This window comes from Rhea americana, unplaced genomic scaffold, assembly GCF_003343005.1.
Source record: "Rhea americana isolate MKP2758 unplaced genomic scaffold, rheAme1 scaffold_49, whole genome shotgun sequence".
Lineage (NCBI taxonomy): Eukaryota > Metazoa > Chordata > Aves > Rheiformes > Rheidae > Rhea > Rhea americana.
The window spans coordinates 5,579,533-5,599,518 of NW_028186634.1; the positions used below are offsets into that span (position 1 = coordinate 5,579,533).

At 34.4% G+C, this 19,986-nt stretch overlaps 1 protein-coding gene across 1 annotated transcript in view; it reads left to right on the forward strand.

Annotated features, from left to right (window-relative positions):
• The window catches only part of USP47 (ubiquitin specific peptidase 47), a 45,193-nt gene that overhangs the window by 13,911 nt on the left and 11,296 nt on the right, over positions 1-19,986 (forward strand). The window contains exons 9-20 of the mRNA XM_085317238.1: positions 2,214-2,309; positions 2,406-2,558; positions 5,016-5,183; positions 7,087-7,218; positions 8,381-8,457; positions 8,761-8,816; positions 11,588-11,700; positions 12,628-12,732; positions 13,617-13,824; positions 14,268-14,383; positions 15,711-15,830; positions 17,243-18,020. Of these exons, the coding sequence (XP_085173364.1) occupies positions 2,214-2,309; positions 2,406-2,558; positions 5,016-5,183; positions 7,087-7,218; positions 8,381-8,457; positions 8,761-8,816; positions 11,588-11,700; positions 12,628-12,732; positions 13,617-13,824; positions 14,268-14,383; positions 15,711-15,830; positions 17,243-18,020 (2,122 nt within the window). The remainder of the gene's footprint in view (positions 1-2,213; positions 2,310-2,405; positions 2,559-5,015; positions 5,184-7,086; positions 7,219-8,380; positions 8,458-8,760; positions 8,817-11,587; positions 11,701-12,627; positions 12,733-13,616; positions 13,825-14,267; positions 14,384-15,710; positions 15,831-17,242; positions 18,021-19,986) is intronic.

Consider the following 19,986-nt stretch of genomic DNA (forward strand, 5'->3'; position numbering starts at 1 on the left):
ATCACTTTTTTCCATACATAAAAAATGTAGAATGTGGCTCCTTGTTAAATTGCACATCACATGAGTTTACATAATCATTTCTGTCCTACCATTCATATATAGTTTGGTTTTTTGTTTGTTGATGAGCGAATTGCAACTTTTTTTCCTTTTCTTTCTTTTTTTTTTCCCCTTTGGAACATTGCAAATATATTTACATTGTCTTAACTGGCATTTGGTTCAGTTTCTCTCATAAGAGACACTTCTGTGGCCATTAATGCTGCCTTCTACATTTGGTGTTTTTCATGTTGATTATTGACTTTTTTGCTTTCATTTAGATACTTCTCAATATTCTTCAATCAATTTACAAAATAGTCAAAATGTACTAATCCTTTCCCCCGCCTCCAGCCTTATTTAAAGCAGAGTTATAGCTTACATTGCCTTCATTAGTCTTCTGGCTTCCTCACACGTCAGTACGTTATCTTGCTACTTGTTTGCTGCTCTTTAGTAAAAAGCAACCAGGCCTCTGTTGTATTTAAGAAGCACATTTATGTGGACAGTAGTCTCATTCGGACTCTTTAAAATGTTTTCACGTATCTAAAGAGTCTTTCTGCCTGAGAACGGTGATTTCAGGCTTGTTCAGAGGCAAACTGCTTTTCTGTTTGAGTACAAAAATAGTGAAGCGAGATGACTGCCTTCTCTGTGCTCTTGATGGGTTCAGCACATTTCTCATTTKTGAGTACTTATGAGTACAATCCTTGTGTAAACTCACTCCTCTTAGAACAGTGACAGAGCTTTTTTCATATGGGAAAAGCAAGGGCTGTGAAACGTTTGTTTTGTTATTTGTTCTTAGTGCTTCCCTGAATTCTCAGAAAGAAATGGAGGGAGAAGGAAAGAATTGGAGGCTTTTTGAAGATCTTTCCATATCCTTGATTTTCTCCCAAAGTCTGATTCATCAAACAACATGATTTAGATAGTAATCTTAAGTTCTGTGCCAGCCATTTTGCAATTGGTGAGTTTGCTTTGCCCAGTTAAGCCCCTCTTACTTGTTCAGATTTCAGGGAACAGCTGCACTCCATCATAATAGATGATTTTTCAAAGCATTGTTTGTGTCGATCTTCTCTTTAAACAGGTAAATAACATGCTAGTGGTATTTCTGTTTTAACCTCCACAGGTGAACAGAAAACTCCAGAGTACCACTTAAMGTTCAGAAACCCGGTGTGCTCTCAGCTTGCAAACCTAACTGGGTTAAAGACTTTACCTTTTAAAAATTTGGAAGTAAAATAATTTACTGAGCTCATCGCAGTTTTTTAGTGGCTTTTGTTTGAACAATTTTCTTTCCAAGTACAAACACAGTTTCTGTACAATATTATTGTTGAAAACAATGTTAAGAGGAGGAGTAATGGTCGGTTTGGTTGTTTGGACTATTTCTTGCAGCATTGAGGAGGAAGATGGAAATTACTAAACTCCTATTTAAGGCAGATCATCTAAGTAGCTATTGGAGGATGTAACTCGTTGTTGGTCAGTTACTTCATAAAGTCTTTTTACTAGTAAGCTAATTATATATTCATAGAAGATGGCCATATAAGATTTTCACTACATGGGGAGTAAAGCTCAAAAATTCCTACACACACACACACACACACACACACACACACACACAGACACAGACACACACGACAACTTTCACTATTACTTTCTTCCCCTGCCAACCCATTGATATTGTGACATCTGCTTGGAAAAACTATTCTTGAAAGAATAGAGGGGAAGAACCATCCCAAAAGTTTAGGAGAACAAATATGAGATGATGGGGCCCGAGTAGATTAAAAAATAAGCATAATTACACAGATGCATAACACTGACACTGATTGTACAGACTTAACTGAATGTGATGTGCAAGATAACAGGGATAAGTTTTATTTTAGAAGATATATAAAAAATCAGGGCCATATGGATCCATCAAATGCTGAATGAAATATACTTAGGAATAATTTGCTGTTGTTCATGGTTTGACTGCTTACCTTTTGGGCTGAATAGAGAGGTTGGTCTCTCTTAATGTTTTTCTGACTCTGTTTACGTCGATCTATCAAAATTTGTCATTTGAATTTTTGATCATAGATTTAAGTGATTGGAGTAATTTGTGTGTGATTGCAGTCTCATTGTAAATTTATCATTCTGGTTTATGCACACATAGTAAGCATTTTTTAAAAATTGGGTACCATCTTTTTTATTATTAGGAAGAAGCACTGCATGCTTTCATTCAGCCTGAGATTCTTGATGGCCCCAATCAGTATTTTTGTGAAAGATGTAAGAAAAAATGCGATGCAAGAAAGGTAAATGCTGTCCAAATAATTTGTTAAAATTATTTGTGAAATACTGATCCTGAAAATAGTGGTGTAATCTTTTCTGTTCCACTTTATTTTGCTTAGGGCCTACGATTCTTGCATTTTCCATATCTGCTGACATTGCAACTCAAGAGATTCGACTTTGATTATACCACTATGCACAGAATTAAACTCAATGATCGCATGACTTTTCCTGAGGAGCTAGACATGAATGTTTTCATTGATGTTGAAGATGAGGTAAAGTGTTCAATTTCAGAGAAAAATCTCTTTTTAACTTTCTTGAAATAAGTAGATTAAAAATGTCAGTCTAATAAGTCCATTTTAGCAATATTATTCATCTACATAAAATTTTCTTCAGACATGGCAACATTTTATTTGAACTTTTAAAATATATTTGTGGGGATTTTTTTTAGTTTGAAAAGGAAATATGTTTGCTGATCACTGTGAGGTTTGCGTACTTCCATGAAGAGTTGTTGCCTGACTTTTTACGAGATCTTACCAGATAAGAGATTTAAAAGCACAGGTTTCAAGGCTTCCTCATATCAAGCAAATCCAGAATGAAATGTATCTTAAATTTGTGTCTGAATCTGTTCTCTTCACAAGCAATGGTGTAAACTTTTGAAGCTGTGAACACAGGTTAGTCCATAGAACATTCATGATTAATTTTGTCCCTGTGAATCATGATGTTGTGTATGCTGTAGAAATGAGATTCGCAAAATTCTGTTTTTGATTTGTAACTTATTTTGACCTAGCTCCTACTTTTGGACAAAATTAATTTTGTACAATTAAACTCACCAAAAATTACTTAATGCTGTTCTACTTTAAAGACGGACTTTCTCCCATTCCATTCCTGAAAACATCATGCAACTTTGCTAGCTCTTTTTAGTAACTATTGTGTTTACCCAGCAATGGATTCCTATTTGTAGGGAAAAAATAAGAAAAATGCTACATTTTAGATGTAGTACAATAGGCTTGTATAGCTCTGTAAAAACATCTGAAAACATTTGTTTTGCAAAATATGCCTTGTAAGTAATTTGATAAATCTCAGGATGTTAGTGGTGGATTAAATGAAAATGATGATTGATTTGGGACTAGAACTGAGCCAAAATATCTCAGCTATGTTCACTGGAAAACAGAAAGAGGATCAGCTAATAGCAGTGGTACTAAATAAACTGTTTTCCCAGTGTTGGTGACAACTTCCTTTTTAGCTARCAGAACACTAGGCAGTCTTACTCTGCTTTCACAACTCTGTCCAATGAATTGAAATGGAAAAACACTTCAACTGTTTGTGAAAATATTTCTAGTCAAATGGGTTCTGATTAACRGAGACATATATAATTTGGTAATCCTATATAAATTTTGGCTATAACAAGATTTAGAATTTTAGATATAGTAGAGCTTAGTGTCTGGTATTAGAATTCAGAGTATTCAAGAGTATTACTTTCAGGATGTCTGCTACTACAATTCAGGGAATTTGGTTGAATTGAGTAGTAAAKGAAACGGGCTAGTAATTGATGAAATCTTGCCAGGTATTAAATTTGATTGTTGACCAAATACAGTAACTAACAGGAAAAAATAAATTGATTCTTGAGGCTGAATTGCATATCTCYTTAGGTTTTTGAGGTGTTCCATTGCTTTGCAGATTGGAGTTTTAGTCTTAAATTTGCTGGACTTGGTTGTATGCTGTGTAGATAGACTTGGGCAAATATTTTTAGTTAGACAGATTTGAAAGTGCCTCATGAAGCAAGCCAAAGGAGTGCTGAGTCTTTAATCTCAAACATTTTCCCTGTTTGTGTAGGTAAATGCTTTTCTTAACRTTTGCCTCAGCTATGTTAGTACTTCTGTAAAAGATCTAGATTTAATTTTCGTAGCAARGCAGATAAAAGCTGCTTTTTGGAATCTTGAAATACAATTTTAAAATTATTCTATTTTCTCTAAAAAGAAAGAAAGGRRAAAAAAAACTTTTCTGATAGCAGTATTTCAAAATGCAATATTATAGTTCTATTAAATTCCATGACATGAACTTGTATATGTAATGCAACCTTTAAGATGAACCCTTTGAGAAGTAATAAGTCTGAGCAGTTGAAAAAATACACTTTTTTTTTCTGATTACATGGAGATGATAATCATTTGGAAATAGCAGCTGWAGTGTAAACATATTCACTAAGTACCTTTCCATTTATAGACAGACGGACTGTTAATACTGATCTCTCACAGGCATTTACTGCATTGTCTTGAGGACTAAGTATGCTTCCCTGGAAAGCTGATGAGAACATCTGTGTATGTTTTTAGCTGCTGTAGAACTTTAAAAACATTATATGATGCATACTCAGAAAAAAAAAGGAAAAACTTTGAGGGAGCTGAATAGGAATCTCAAAATTGGAAAATAGAGATATTTAATGACACTTGTCTTTCAAATAATGCAATCTGTAGGAACTGTTTCATGCTCTTTGTCATTACATCTTAATTAAATGTAACTTTCTAACATTATTCTGTTACTTCATTCTCTTAATTTCTCTGCATCTCAGGCTCACCACGTATAAAACATGAATGATGCTGCTGTGATGAGTTATAAAATGTTATGTTTCTGCTCTTACAATGCCTAATATTTTCAATTCATAAATGTATTGTTATTTCTTGTTCCATATAACTTTAAGTGTTGTACAGTATTAATATGAGCGGCTTATTTTTAAGAAGTCTCCTCAGACTGAGAGTTGCACTGATAGTGGAGCAGAGAATGAAGGCAGCTGTCACAGTGATCAGATGAGCAATGATTTCTCTAATGATGATGGTGTTGATGAAGGAATCTGCCTCGAAAACAACAGTGCAGCTGAAAGAATTTCTAAAATTAGCAGTGAAAAGGTAAATAAATAATATATATTTCTTTTTCCTTAGGAAAGTGGGAATTAAATGCCTTTCAGTGCCAACCGGCCAGACTCTGGGAGTTCCCAGATAACTTACTTCTGCAAGAGATCCTCAAATAGAAGATAGATTTGTCTTGTGAGCAGCGTTCTTTATTTGAGGATGTCAAAGGCCTACTAACTTTTGCTATGGAAGTGTCTTGCAATTTAGTAGAAAAGAATTGGAAAGTTATGATCAGTTTTTGTCATTTATTTGTTGTTAGTTAAAAAAAATGGTTGGGTAAATATGGTGATGGATCTGACAAGTGTTAAATGTTCTTTCAGTTATCTTGACTTAATATATAGAAATTGAACAAGYCAGTGTAGGATAGCACTCATCCTCTTCTGTGACACAGAGGTTACCAAAGAGCTTGGAAATAAAAGCCTGCAAGGGTTTTCTTGCCAGCAGAAAATTCTTGTAAAATCTTGCTGATGTCTACAGTGWATATGCTTTGTGTGTCCTTAGTTAGCTAATCTGAAATGTGAYCAGTAGATCTTATCCCAATTAGGAAGCAGCTGTTACTGACATTAAATATTTAAGACTTGCTTGTACTTTGTAGTGTACCTCCATCCCTATTTATATTTAAGTCACTTGAAAGTGATTTTGAGAAATGTTCTGTCAACCTTAGCTGAAAAAAGAAATTTACTTGATAATCACTTGATYAGAACAGGGAAAGAGTATTATAACACAAATGTCAAATCCTAGTTTTGACAGTAGCTTTGGCTGATTAACTCATGGTAGGTTTTTTATTACTTGTTGTCAAGACAAATTAGCTGTCAATGGACTGTTCTGGGCTCTTTCTACAACTTTTTTGATTTGGATATATTAAGGTGGATACAGTATATGTTAAACGTTTACAGAGCACTACTTTTATGTATAATCTATAAATATTTAATTCTTGTAACACTTCTGTGCAAAAGTACTGTTCAAACAATTGTTTTTAGAATTAGGTGCATGCAACATTGAAGATGCATCCTTCGTAACTTTCATCCTCTCACCTATAAAAGTTTTATGATAGCATAGGGAAAATTATTACAAAGTGCTGATTGAATGCAGTGTTACTGTTGAACAATATGTATTAAGGTTACATGATTATCTGCCACATTCTTTTAATTCCTTTTAAGAGGAATTAAAGTAAAAATATTTAGAAAATACTATAAAATTTATATGACGTTGTAGAGAAAAGTAACTTCCAAATGCTAGGAATTAAAAGAATGTGGCAGATAATCGTGTAATGGAAATGAAAYCTTGTAATGCTAAGACTGCTTTCCATCTTAAGCATTTTTCAAGGTGTTTGCTTGTTCTTACTTAATATTTTAGGGCCTAGGAATAGGGTAATCTTAGGGCATCGTTAGTTGTGTTAGTGATTTCTTTTAGGAGTTTGATTGTTGTTTTTAATTTCTGTATTACCTTTAGGGTTTCTGTCTGATACTTAGTTCTGAGAAATAATTTCAGTATTGCTTAATATGAAACTCGTGTCCTGCTGCATGACCTTGCTGTTTCATTTTGGGTATGAAAATTTAATAAATAACCTGGAGTAGAGGTTTCGGGTTTTGTATGTCTTTGTACAGAAAAGCAACAGCAATAATGCATTAAGCCAGTTCAAAAGCTTGTCTGTCTCATTTTTGTTAAGTTGTTTGGTCTTTCCTATCTCTCTTTCCACCAGTAAAACAGGAAATTCTTCCCTGCTTCCAGTATTTGCCTCTTGTATAGCATTTAGCATGTCAGCTCTGTTCTGAAATGTACAAATATTTATACATTTGGGTTCATGTAATTATTTTAGAAAGAAATGTTTTTAAAATGATCAGTTGATTACCTTTTCTTTACTTAATTTATTTTACCCACCCTTTTCTTCTCTCCCCAGAGTTCTTYATTGTATGAGCTCTTTTCTGTTATGGTTCACTCTGGAAGTGCTGCTGGTGGCCATTACTATGCCTGTATAAAATCTTTCAGTGATGACCAATGGTACAGCTTTAATGATCAGCATGTTAGCAAGGTAAAAGTATTATTTTTATTTCCCCTGTATCCRTAAATGAACCCATGAGTTTAAATTTGTAATGTGATTTCTTTTTTCTTTTTTCTCTCTCTTTTTTTTTTTTTCCTTCGGTTGTATTAAATTAAGCTCAGTGTATTGTATTTTCAAAATCTATGCCTGGAGTTTCAAGCATTTACTTTGTTTTATTTTTCATCTTAATGTGCATATTTTTCACTCAGCAAGAGGTTTATCAATGCCTCTCTCTTCCTTCCCTCTCTTCCACCTCAATTTTTTGCATTGTGCTTGAAATAAAAGAACAGCTCTCCTTGCAGGCAGCAATGCTTATCAGATACTGTACCAACATTATTTGCTAGCTGTATGTTTTACCATGACACTGATCTCCAGTGTAACCTGTTCTATACTATCTATAGTTGCTAGTCAGATTTMATTTAGGTGCCTGGAGTGATATTAGGCTGTTCGTGTCCAGATTTAGCCCATATGATAGGAACAGTTGGTCTTTAGCCTCCATTTGCTCTCCCATTTATCTTTCCTTCAGTTTCACCATCTTCCCCCATGTTTTCTCTATATTTAAAAACATAGCATATTCTTCACATGACATTTTTACTATAATATTTCTATCTGTTTTGAAAGGAAAAGTTTATAAAAAGCAGGCTGCAGAACAGTTCACTTCATGCTAGTTTTCATGACATTACATAAGATTGTGATGCTCAGAGAGGGATGGTTTATAAAGAAGCCTTTATTTGCATACAAGCTGCACTAGGTTTAGTAACTTGCCTTCCAATATATGTGAAGAGTACTTTGTGTTTGGTTAGAGAAGTGTATTTGTAGGTCTACAGCTCAGATTGTGCAGTTATACTTGTCCTGCTGAAATTTTTCAGGTGTTAAATGTATCCATAAATGTTGTTGCAATCCAGAACCTGGATAAAGTTTTCKAAGAAGTTCACATTTAAAAAGAAGGTTTATACTTATGTTCAGTATAAAAAGAAGAGACAGATCACTTCAAAAGAGAAAGACCTTTTTTGCACTCAGCAAATAAGTTGATGGGAAATAATAAAGACTTTAGAATGATAAATGTTGTGTGTTGAGKGAAGCCAGTTTTCCTCTTGTGAATAAATAGTAATTGCAAGTTTCTCAAATAATTATTAAATTGATTTCCTATTAGATAACTCAGGAAGATATTAAGAAAACATATGGTGGATCTTCTGGAAGCAGAGGTTATTACTCCAGTGCTTTTGCTAGGTTAGTACTACTCTAGTTTTAGTATAATCAAATGAATGGCCAAGATGCATGCGTTCAGCATGCTAGCTTAAAAATAGTGGCGAATGCTTAAAATGCTTTTAAAGCTGTCCTGACAACTATTTCAGATCACCTAATGTAATGTGATATTTATTTTTTTATTTTTTAAAAATCTTTTTGGTTAGTGTATAGCTAACATATATATGATGTAGTTCTTTTTTTTGAAAAAAAAAAAGGAAAACAACTTCTGAAGGTCACATTGCCTTACTCGATAAATTCAGATAATTACTTTTATTTTTCCATCAGCTCCACAAATGCATACATGCTGATATATAGACTGAAGGATCCGACAAGAAATGCAAGTAAGTGTGTTTTCAATTCCTAGCTAGTAAGATTCTATTTTGGAATAGGGAGACGTTTTACATGTGATAAGAGTTCTGATTTTTTGAGGATGATGGTATCACTAATTTTAGGATAATCTAAAGTAACTTTCACAAAGCAAGCTACTTTCACAAAGCAAGCTACCTTCTATAGCTTTTCATTACTTCACTTTGCTTAAAAACATGAATATTTCTGATTTAAAATCTCTTTGAGCGCTAGCACATTGGGGGAGTCAAAATGATGTAGTAGGAAATAAAAACTGAAAAAAATATAACTCTGTTTTCAAACTAGTATCAACCTAGAAGGGAACAGCACTAAGGTTGTTTTGTTTTGTTTTACCCACTTGTGTTTATCTGCCATTTTAAGCTCAGCTATGGAAATGAAGCCCGAACAGCAGTGGCTAACCACATTATTGTGGTGCCAGTAAGAATCAAGTATTTTCCTAATACCATAACTAGTGGAACTAAGACAAAGATGAATTTGTAATTTCAAAGCTRTATTTTTAAAGGAAAAGATCAGCAGTTTGATTCCCTTATAAGGAGAGATTCATTGGTTTGTAGGCTGTAGTGTTAGCCTGGTGAACAGTGTAAGTTGTTTGTTTTCTGGGTGTACAAAGTTCAGTTCTCAGAACTTTACTGTCATGAAATGCTCAAAAAATCAATCAATGAAAAATTTTTCATCATAGCTTGAGCAGATGAGAAGTCCCGTAAACTGTGAAAGAGAAGTAAAACCTGTCACTTTTCTTTTTATCCCAGCCTTTTTGGAGGTAAAGTGTCCTGAAGAATGGATTTGAGCTCTTAGGAATCTTAAAATCTAAATTTGTAGGGAGAATATTGTGGTAGTTGGATTTCATTTACTTTTATTTCGGTACACTGTAATTGAATCTTAMTGTTAAAATGGAATCTTAGAACTGGACCACCTCACAATGGGTAGCCCCGTTTGGGGAGTATGTGTTATTTTGGAGGACCATGCAAGAGCACAAAAGATCTGTATGTTTGGTTATGTTTGTAACACATCAGCGTGTAACATCTATCTGTTTTTTGCATAGAGTTGATGAATTCCAGAACTTAATATACAAATTATAGGACACACATGGATATGTTTATGTGCATATGAAGTTCCATGTCAAGTGAAGATGGAGTAAAAGCCCTTTGCAAATAACATTCTGCATGTTTTACTCTGTTGTTGTAAATATTTTAGGAGATAAACAAATAATTGCCCCTTTCCTTGAACTGTTTCTGTTGGGATAACATTTGGAATTTTACTATGAGAAACTTGGGGTGACAGTTAACAAAAGCAAGGAAACAAACTAGCAGTGCAAGAAGTAGTAAAACAAGTTTTAATCATTTCTTGGAATACAGACTAAAAAACTAAGCTTATGCAAAAACCCTCAAATTAACGAAAGGAGAATTGCAACTACTTTCGTATCAGTATCCTGATTTAAGAAGGAGTTTTTGAGCAAATTCTTCATTTCAAGTCAACATTCTAATCAGCACAAGCCACATCGATTTTTTAGCAGAAATTGTTTCAACTTGCATACAGTATTTTCAGACATGATATTAGGAATACTTACCTTTTTGTACTATTTTCTCTATAAAGTTGAACAATTACATTTTCATTGAGGAAATACCAAAAAACCCTAAGTATTCTGTAAGATAAAATTTTCCATTTGTTCTGAGAATTCATGATTCTTAACTGTACAATTATTTTATATACATTATTTGGTTTTAATATAAAAGTATCTGAATAGTTTATACAGGTTTGAAGTGTATTCAACACAAGTAGGATACTGTTGGGAAAAGCCTTTTATGAAAAAATAGATGAGGTAGTAATCTTAAGAACAATAAAAAAATATTACCTAAACTGTTTCAGTATTTTGACTGAAACAATACTCTCCGTTCTGAACAAGAGGCAGTGATTTTAAGTTTTATGCAGTTTAAGAATATAAACAAAACCGTTCTTTTAACAATCTTATGAAGAACATCTTTGGACCAAGCTATCTTTAGGAATAGATTTTTACACTAGTGCTATGGTTGAAAATGACTCAGTAGCAAAGAAATGTGAAATAATTGAGATCCATCTTTGTTATGCCAAATGCATTTTTAAATCAGGAAAACAGTTTGTCCCATTCCTTGGGATAGGTGTGATTCTGGGACTGGGAGATGACTATCTATGTGAGAGTTTATTTTTTTTTGTTTGTTTTTAACTTGCTGAAGTATTACATGTTCTGTTTATGTCTATATGGAACAAAATCTCGTGTAGTACAGTGATCTCTATTAAGTGTTATATTTATTTTATCACAGTGTAGACAATATGTCCTATATTTATTATCAGATTATTCATTCCTCTAGAACAGAGTTTTTCTGTATAATAAAAAATGACTCAAGTGGTTTTTATATACTTCAATCTTAGCATATTTCTTCATAAACAGCACAACTTACTTTACTGAGACTGTATTATTAATTTACCTGTGCTAATAGCATTTTCTGTCCTAACTGGTATTTTTGATATATAACTGGGGAGGGGGGAAAAAGGGGGGCTGACATCAGTTTCATTTAAAACATGAAAAGGAAAATGTGACATGATTTACTGGAAAATTTGGAGGGAAAACAGAAGGAAGAAAGCAAGAAAGGTAACTAGTTAAATTATCCATAATTGCTAAAACATTGCCCATAGTAGAAAATCTATAAGAAATTTACCAAAATTCTGTTTCTCTGGTATGAATTTAAGACTCTTCTTTTTTTACTGGCAGAGTTTCTTGAAGCACATGAATATCCAGAGCATATTAAAAAATTGGTACAGAAAGAGAGAGAATTGGAAGAACAAGAGAAGAGACAGCGTGAAATTGAGCGCAACACTTGCAAGGTTAGAATTTCTACTKAATAATGTAACTATATTTCCCATAAGAATTTTAAAAAATAAATTGTTAGTGCAATGCCATAACTCTATTATAATAAATCTATTCATATTTATAGCTCTTTCTAAAGAATTGTATACCTGCTGGAAGCCTGTACACAGTGGARGGCTCTAATAGAGGTTGCCAGAGACAGAGTTCATACTTTCTATGTGAACTGGAATTAGAATTAAAAAAATATATAGACCTCTAGTAATACTAATCTGTCGATCACTTGATTTAAGCAAAACGAATTCCAAACAATGCTGTGCTATATATGAGCTGTCTCATACTATTAAGTCTTTTTCATATAATATTGTGACCCTTTGCTTTCTGAAAGAACATTTCTAAACTAATCCTTTAGTAGAAGGAGATAGATTCCCTTCCCCCCCCCCCCCCGATGATAGCAAGCAAAACATATCTGTGAGTTCAGGTGAACAATACTTATGTCAGTGCACTGTTCTGCCTAAGAATCAGTCAGCTGCTTTCTTGGAAAGTTCTGTACAGCTGTAAGATATGTAGCTGTGTATGTGAAAAAGGAATTTCATATCAGTTGTTTCTATGTGCATTTTGTTTTGTAGGCTGTGTGTTTAAGTTTTAGTTTGTATGCTGTCTAGAGTTTAAAGATATCCTGGATTATTATCACGTTATGCCCCAGCCTGCAAAAAGATATCAGCACATAAATAAATACCMTAATGCTATCTATTGTACCCTTGGTATTTTCTATTTGCAGTTCTGTAACCAGCTGAACAGAAACTGTCCCATAGCTGAAGTAGAAATAGAGATGTATGTTATATTTGTTGAAAATAGGATTGTAAATTTAAATGTACTCTAATATGAAAGAAATTTGCAAATACCTTTGTGATAATTTTTAATTAAYTTATTATTGTATTTCATAGATTAAATTGTTCTGCATGCATCCTATAAAGCAAATAATGATGGAGAACAAGTTAGAGGTTCATAAGGACAGGACGCTGAAGGAAGCTGTTGAAATAGCTTACAAGGTATGTCATAGGTTAACAGTATGGTTAAATTTTTAGATTTAATTTGTTGCCATTTTGTATTTCTGCTGTTGTGCATCATCAATCTCTGTATTTCTAATGCTGTGGATTTTCTAATAGAAGACTTCTTTTATCTGGAAATTGTCCAAGTTTTTCTGTTACTTGCCAGACAATGCATCCTTTTAGAAGGCTGTATRACTTTACATACCAATATTCTAAAATAAGATAATCTAAGAGCTACTTAGTCTGTAGTCTTAATAATTTGAAAGAATGCTGAACTTTTATATTTTTATTACAGTAAAAGTGTGGTATTAGATTAATATTAAGAAAATTCTTTCAAGAGACTTCCTGCATAACTAATATGGTTACATCACTGGTCACCAACATATCTRTCGATCTTTGTCTTCCAAAAAGAGGCAGCAGTTGAAGGCCTGCAATTTTGCTTGAATGGCTGAATTGAACCTACTTGTACCGTTTTGTTCTTGCGATGTACGTATTTTGCTGCAACAGTGCTAACAAGGCAGTATGGACTTGGAGAGAGTAACACCTTGAGATATGTGAAAGATGATTAGTGCATATGAGTTCATCTGGCCTTTTAAGATACCATTTGATACAATTGCTATGCAGTGTTTTCATCTGTCTGAACATATTTCTGAGACCTTTCTTGATGTGCTTCTGTATGTATTTGCAAATTTCCGTATTGTCTTCTCTGTTGAAGAGAACTTCACGCTTTTATACGCTTTTTTTTCACCTGAACCAGATTGAAATTTGTAGATTCAAGTAAAAGTAATAGATTCATCCTGAATACACACAAATAGTTTACAAGGAAAAAGCTAAACCTACAGATAAGCCATTATTAAACAATATTTCATTTTTTCCCCTTTTAGCTAATGGATTTAGAAGAATCTGTTCCTTTGGACTGCTGCCGTCTCGTTAAATACGATGAGTTCCATGACTACTTGGAGCGATCTTATGAAGGAGAAGAGGATACACCAATGGGTTTATTACTTGGAGGAGTGAAGTCAACTTACATGTTTGACTTGCTATTGGAAACAAGAAGACCAGACCAATTTTTCCAGTGCTACAAACCTGGTGGTAAGTCACATAATTGCATATGGACMAAGTTGCACTAAAACCATACATTATGCAATGGCATGAAAATAAAAGCTGCGTAATACAGAAATTGCTTATGATGTGTGAGAGAAGAAAAGCTCTTCTTATACTACATTTTGTGAAATTGTCAATATTCAAAATTGCATACTGTGCTCTGTTGCAAATGCCATTCTAATTGAAGCAGTTGCAAGGTGTTGGAAAACTTGGCAAGTTAAAAATTTTTTTAAATCTCTTTGGCACTAAAATTAGTCTGAAAATTGAATTCTGCAATGGGACTATTTTTAAAATTCTTTACTGTTTGCATGTTTTTAATGAAAGCCCTTAACTAGTACATCAGATATCAAATATATATGTGGGGTGTTTTCCTCTGTTGAATTCCCTCTCATGTATATGTGCTTTTGTTTTGTTTTCCCTCTTCCCTACAGAGGTCATGGTAAAGGTTCATGTAGTTGATCTAAAGACTGAATCTGTTGCTCCTCCAATAAGTGTACGAGCTTATTTGAATCAAACAGTTTCAGAATTCAAACAGCTAATTTCAAAGGTAATTTACAATTATCATGCATTGTATTATAATATTTTAATTTAGTCTAATTGTAAAAATGTCATAATTTAAATATATGAGAGCTTGCACCTGCTACAGCTCATTTGTCCTATGCATCATGTAAGAATTTAGTTTTTACAGTTGAGCTTGTCTATCTGCTCACTGCTGCTAAGAGCAGCAGTCTGGTTCTTGCTTCCATCCATAGTTTTGTGCTGTCCTTTGCACCAGCTTAGCCACTGTCTGGCTTACTAACTTATCAGAAAACAGTACTTTGGGGGGATGAACACAAAAAAGACCTTCTTTACTGTGAGAGAGGCTGCCTAGAGAGATTGTGGAATCTCCATCCTTGAAGAGTCTCCATCCTTGAAGATAGTCAGCACCTGACTGGACACTGTCCTGGGCAACCTCCCCTTTCTGACCCTGCTTTGAGCAGGAGGGTTGGACCAGGGCACCTCCAGAGGTGCTTGCCAGCCTCAGCTGTTCTGTGATTCCATTAAGAGTCAAGTTTGTGTCCTTATGGGTTGGTAAGTTGAATTATCTCACTGAGTTACCCTGTCAGTGCCAGAACTAGTGAACTGTTACCATACAACTGAACCAGCATATAACTTCCCATGTTGGCTTCCGTGATCAAAATTATTATCCAAAGCTGTCCGTGTTCTCCCCACAGACCCCTCTTCATCCCAACAGCTCTGTGTCATTAAGATACAAGATTAATTTTTAAATAGTCTTACACCATGGAACTTTACTGCTTCTGTTGCACTGGGAAAAGACAACCATTTTAATTAATGAGCTCTGTGTAATTCAGTTCTCGGATTGGTGTAACTTTTCATAGTAATAGTTATAAAAAGTGATTGAAATGGAAACAATTTCAACATTTTAGTTTTTATATTTTGTAGGACTTGAAATAGGTGGAATTATTGTTTTTAATAATTCTATTTCAGTCTAAGAATTAAGTAAAGAATGTACAAAACCTGATGCTAGACAGTAATGTGTATTTTCAGTTGGCTTATACCCTGAGGAATAAGATTGATTCCTCTTATAGGAATTAACAACTTGCTAGATCTCAGAAAATCCAGACATTTTTGGTCTTTCTACTTTATGGGAAAAACTGTCTGTCAAAGGATGGAGGAAAGRGACTGGGACTGAGTGGGGTTGGGAGGTTTTTCTCCCGCTGTCTTTGTAGTTTTTAATTAGACCATTTTTACCTTTGGGGTGAATAAGTCAATAAACAAGCATTCAACTTCGAATACTCCTAGAAATATTAWTTCAAATATTTGAAATGATTGTATAATGCAAATATTACCATACTGTCAATGTCCTATTTTAGGCTACGAACCTGCCCGCTGAAACAATGCGAGTAGTATTTGAACGTTGCTACAATGACTTGCGTCTTCTGAATGTGTCCAGCAAAACGCTAAAAGCTGAAGGCTTTTTTAGAAGCAACAAGGTACGTTATGTGTGATCTTAAATCTTTAATTTTGTACTGTATTTGTAGGCTTTACTGACAGGCTGTGGAACTTAGGGATATCTATGTAGGACTTTTAATAGATAACTGTCCACTGTCTTTTTTGATAACTAGCAAATGTGATGCTGATGATACTGTAGGCTGTATATGAAACTGAATGTATATAACAAGGTAGAGCAGATTCAGAATCAAAAATCTGGTTAGTACTGCGAAGTCAAAATGATAGTGAGGATAAAAACCTTATGGTGAAGATCCACTGGTTTTACTGAACCAAGGTTCAGTGAAAATCAACTCTTTAGGGCAGAAGGGTTGGTGTATTACTATGAAATCTATCTAATTGGTTTCTAAACACTCTAAACAGCTATGCTTGTGCTCAGTATGAAAGCTCTTAAGAAATAAACTAATATAACTAAATATATAACTAAATATATTTATAACTAAATATAACTAAATAAATGCTAAGAGCAGGGTTTTTTTGGTAGATTCTGGCCTTAAATCCAGTAACTTTGACTGTGTAGATTCCCCTAACTGAATTTACATAGTTTTTTGCAAAAAAGCATTTAGTAAATATTTCCAATAGTTGTATAGAAAAGAGTAACTTTAGTACTTCAATAATGTTGGTAGTATTGCCCTTCTTACTAAAGTAGTAGTAGTTTAACTGGTCGCTAGKCATGAGCGTTTCTTCTGTTATAAGCATCTTTCAGCCCTGAAACTTAGCTCAAGAACACATTGTCCTGGATAAGCAAAAGATTAATGAAGACTTCGTTGGTTTATAGCTGAACAAAAGAATGACGTTGATTGACTTGTTACTCAGTTGTATCAACCAGAGTGTCGCTACAACGTAGTAGTCTTTGAGAAAGGGGAAAGAAAAATTTGGTCATGTGTATTCTAAGTTGGCCTATATTTACCCATTTTATGTACTTAAAGATTTCTTGCTTATGCTATMTATTAACTAGGAAAAAAATTGCCAACTTTAAAGAGGTCATTGTTAGCCTCACTATCCGTGCTATGAAGATACTACCATAAGCAGTATTGCTGTACAGATTGAGRATGCGTGTTGTGGTGTATATTTTGGTATATAATCCTTCTGAACATAAGAATATTTAGTTGTGCTTATTTTGCAGCTTGTCAGTCTAGTTACGGTTTACTTCAATCTTAACATGAATATGAAAATAAGGAAGAATGAAATGGCTCTTAAGCTATATGCTCTTTATTGCATCTTTCCCCCAAAGTATATTTTAAATTATATTTGATTGAAGATGACCTTGTATATTGATAAAACTTCTAGTACATGAAGTTTGCTATTTGAAGAAATGCCTCTGCGTTTGCTATTGTTGCTTTTTATTATTACCTACAATAATACTTTATGGTTAAATACTGTTTTTTATGTTCAGGTATTTATTGAAAGCTCAGAATCTTTAGATCGTCATGCAGCATATACAGACTCTCACTTATGGAAGCTTTTGGATCGTCATGCAAATACAATCAGACTATATGTTTCCTTACCAGAGCAATCTCCTGGATCTCAATTCAGACGAACAGTTTATCAGAAGTCTAGTGGAGATTCAGGCAACTTGGATGAAGTCTGTGAAAGAGTAAAAGGACCTGTTGGTAATATGAAATATGTAAATGCAGTTCTGGAAGAAAGCACTGAAAAACTTAAAAGCTACTCTCTGCAGCAGCAGCAGGAGGCAGATAATGGGGATAGCAGCAAAAGCACAGAAGCCAGTGATTTTGAAAACATTGAATCACCATTAAATGAAATAGACTCTTCAGCATCAGCAGAAAACAGAGAACTTGAAAACCAAATTCAGATTTCTGATCCGGAAAACCTCCAGTCTGAGGAGCGGTCAGATTCAGATGTGAATAACGACAGGAGCACGAGTTCGGTGGACAGCGACATCCTGAGTTCCAGTCACAGCAGCGATACTTTATGCAATGTGGACAATGCCCCAATTCCCTTGGCTAATGGATTGGATTCTCATAGTATCACAAGCAGTAGGCGATCAAAAGCAAATCAGGGGAAAAAAGAAACCTGGGATACAGCTGAAGAAGATTCTGGCACAGACAGTGAATATGATGAAAGTGGCAAGAGCAGAGGAGAAGCACAATATATGTACTTTAAGTCAGAACCCTACACTGCAGATGAAGGTTCAGGAGAAGGACAAAAATGTATGTATTTTTAAGTGTCTTAAAATAACCTAGCTTTTATTACTGTGTGTGTATGTGTGTGTGTGTGTGTGTGTGTGTGTATATATATATATATATATATATATACACATATAATTATTTATATAATGTATTCTGTCTAATGACAGTATTGAAAAATTTGGTTTTGATATGTCAGATACAAAAAAAAATAATTAAAGCACAGAGATGGGAGATGCAGTATCTCAGTCAGCTAAAACCTAGCCTATTTTTTTTAATTAAGAGTGATTAAATATTTGAACATCATCTTTTGTTTTTAAGAAAATTAGAAGTGTATTGTGACACATCAGTGTCCATTCATTTAAAGTATTTTCTGGATAAACAACTGAGGTGTCTTATTGCAACTATTTTCTTTTTGCATCTGATGCTGATTTGCCTGTTTCAAAATGCAGTTATTACTGTTGCTCACAGAGCAATAATTGTGTTAGCATTTACATCAGCAAACCTGAAAATCTGTATTAATTTTAGTGTGAAGAAAATTCAAATTTACTTTATGCTCGTTCTTTAATAGACTGCTACTCTTCAGTAACTGAAGTGCTCTAGGTAGCATGAAGCATATGGCTGACAGGTGTGAAAATGTCAGTGCAAGTTCAGTACAATACAGAAGAATATTTTTGCTAAGCCTAAGTAGTTTAATTGTCATATGAAAGATGAGTCATTTTAAAACAATGCTCGTTATTCTTTAATTATGCTTCTGTTCATTATAAAACATAGGTAGACATTGAGCATTGTTTTAAAATGACTCATCTTTCATATGACAATTAAACTACTTAGGCTTAGAGTTTTTGTACAAAGATATTTGTAAGATAATTCAAAAGGCAAAGATTTTTCTATAAACCCAGAAATTCTGACATAGTTATAATAATGCATTAAGAGTCAAATGGTCTTTTTATCAATTTACTATTTCTAAACAGTAACATTTTTGCTTTTAAAATCAGAGTGATAGAAATTAAGTAATTACGAAAGAAAAAAAGGCTGCTACGAAACTTTGTTGTCTTTAATACTCAAAAGAACTTTCTTTCCTGGCTAATTTTGAACTAGTGTAATTTTTTTCCTCCGTTTTGTTAGGACTAGTTAAATGCAGTTGTTCAGAGTAATTCTGATGCCTTCATAGTTGCTATATGAATGTTTATCCTGAGAGGGAAAATTTTAGTATGGCAACATGAAGAGGTTTATAATTCAAGTAATTTATATTTAGTTAGATAATACAAATATATAGCATTTTATTTATTCCCATTGAGTCATGACACAATAGAGTCATATTGTAGCCTGTGGTGTAGTCCAAATTGCATACATTAAAAAGCAGCTTTCTAAAGACACAACTATTCATTCTGCCTTCCAGAGTTTCCAKACAAGTCAGGTTGGGGGGCCTCCAACGGGTACRYACAGCTAGGSATGTRTGTTTGGGACATGGCTGTGTGGGACCCCCGTACACCCTTCCTGGGAAACCTGCAGGCACGACCAYCTCTTTGAAATGCCTGTACACCACCRCACGCAGCATGGGGAACAAACAGGAGGAGCAGGAGATCTGTGTGCGATCGCAGGGCCATGATCTCATTGCAATCACAGAGACATGGTGGGATAGCTCACATGACTGGAACGCTGCCATGGATGGCTATGTGCTTTTCAGGAGAGACAGGCCAGGGAGGCGAGGTGGCAGAGTTGATCTTCATGTGAGAGAGCAACWGGAATGCATCGAGCTCTGCCTAGGGACAGAGGAGGAGGAGGAGGAGGCAGCTGAGAGCTGATGGGTGAAGATCAAAGGGCAGGCTAACACTGGGGACACTGTTGTGGGTGTCTACTACAGGCCACCTGACCAGGGAGAGGAAGTTGATGAGGCCTTCTACAGACAGCTGGAGGTAGCCTCACGATCACAGGCCCTGGTTCTCCTGGGGGACTTCAACCACCCTGACATCTGCTGGAAGCACTA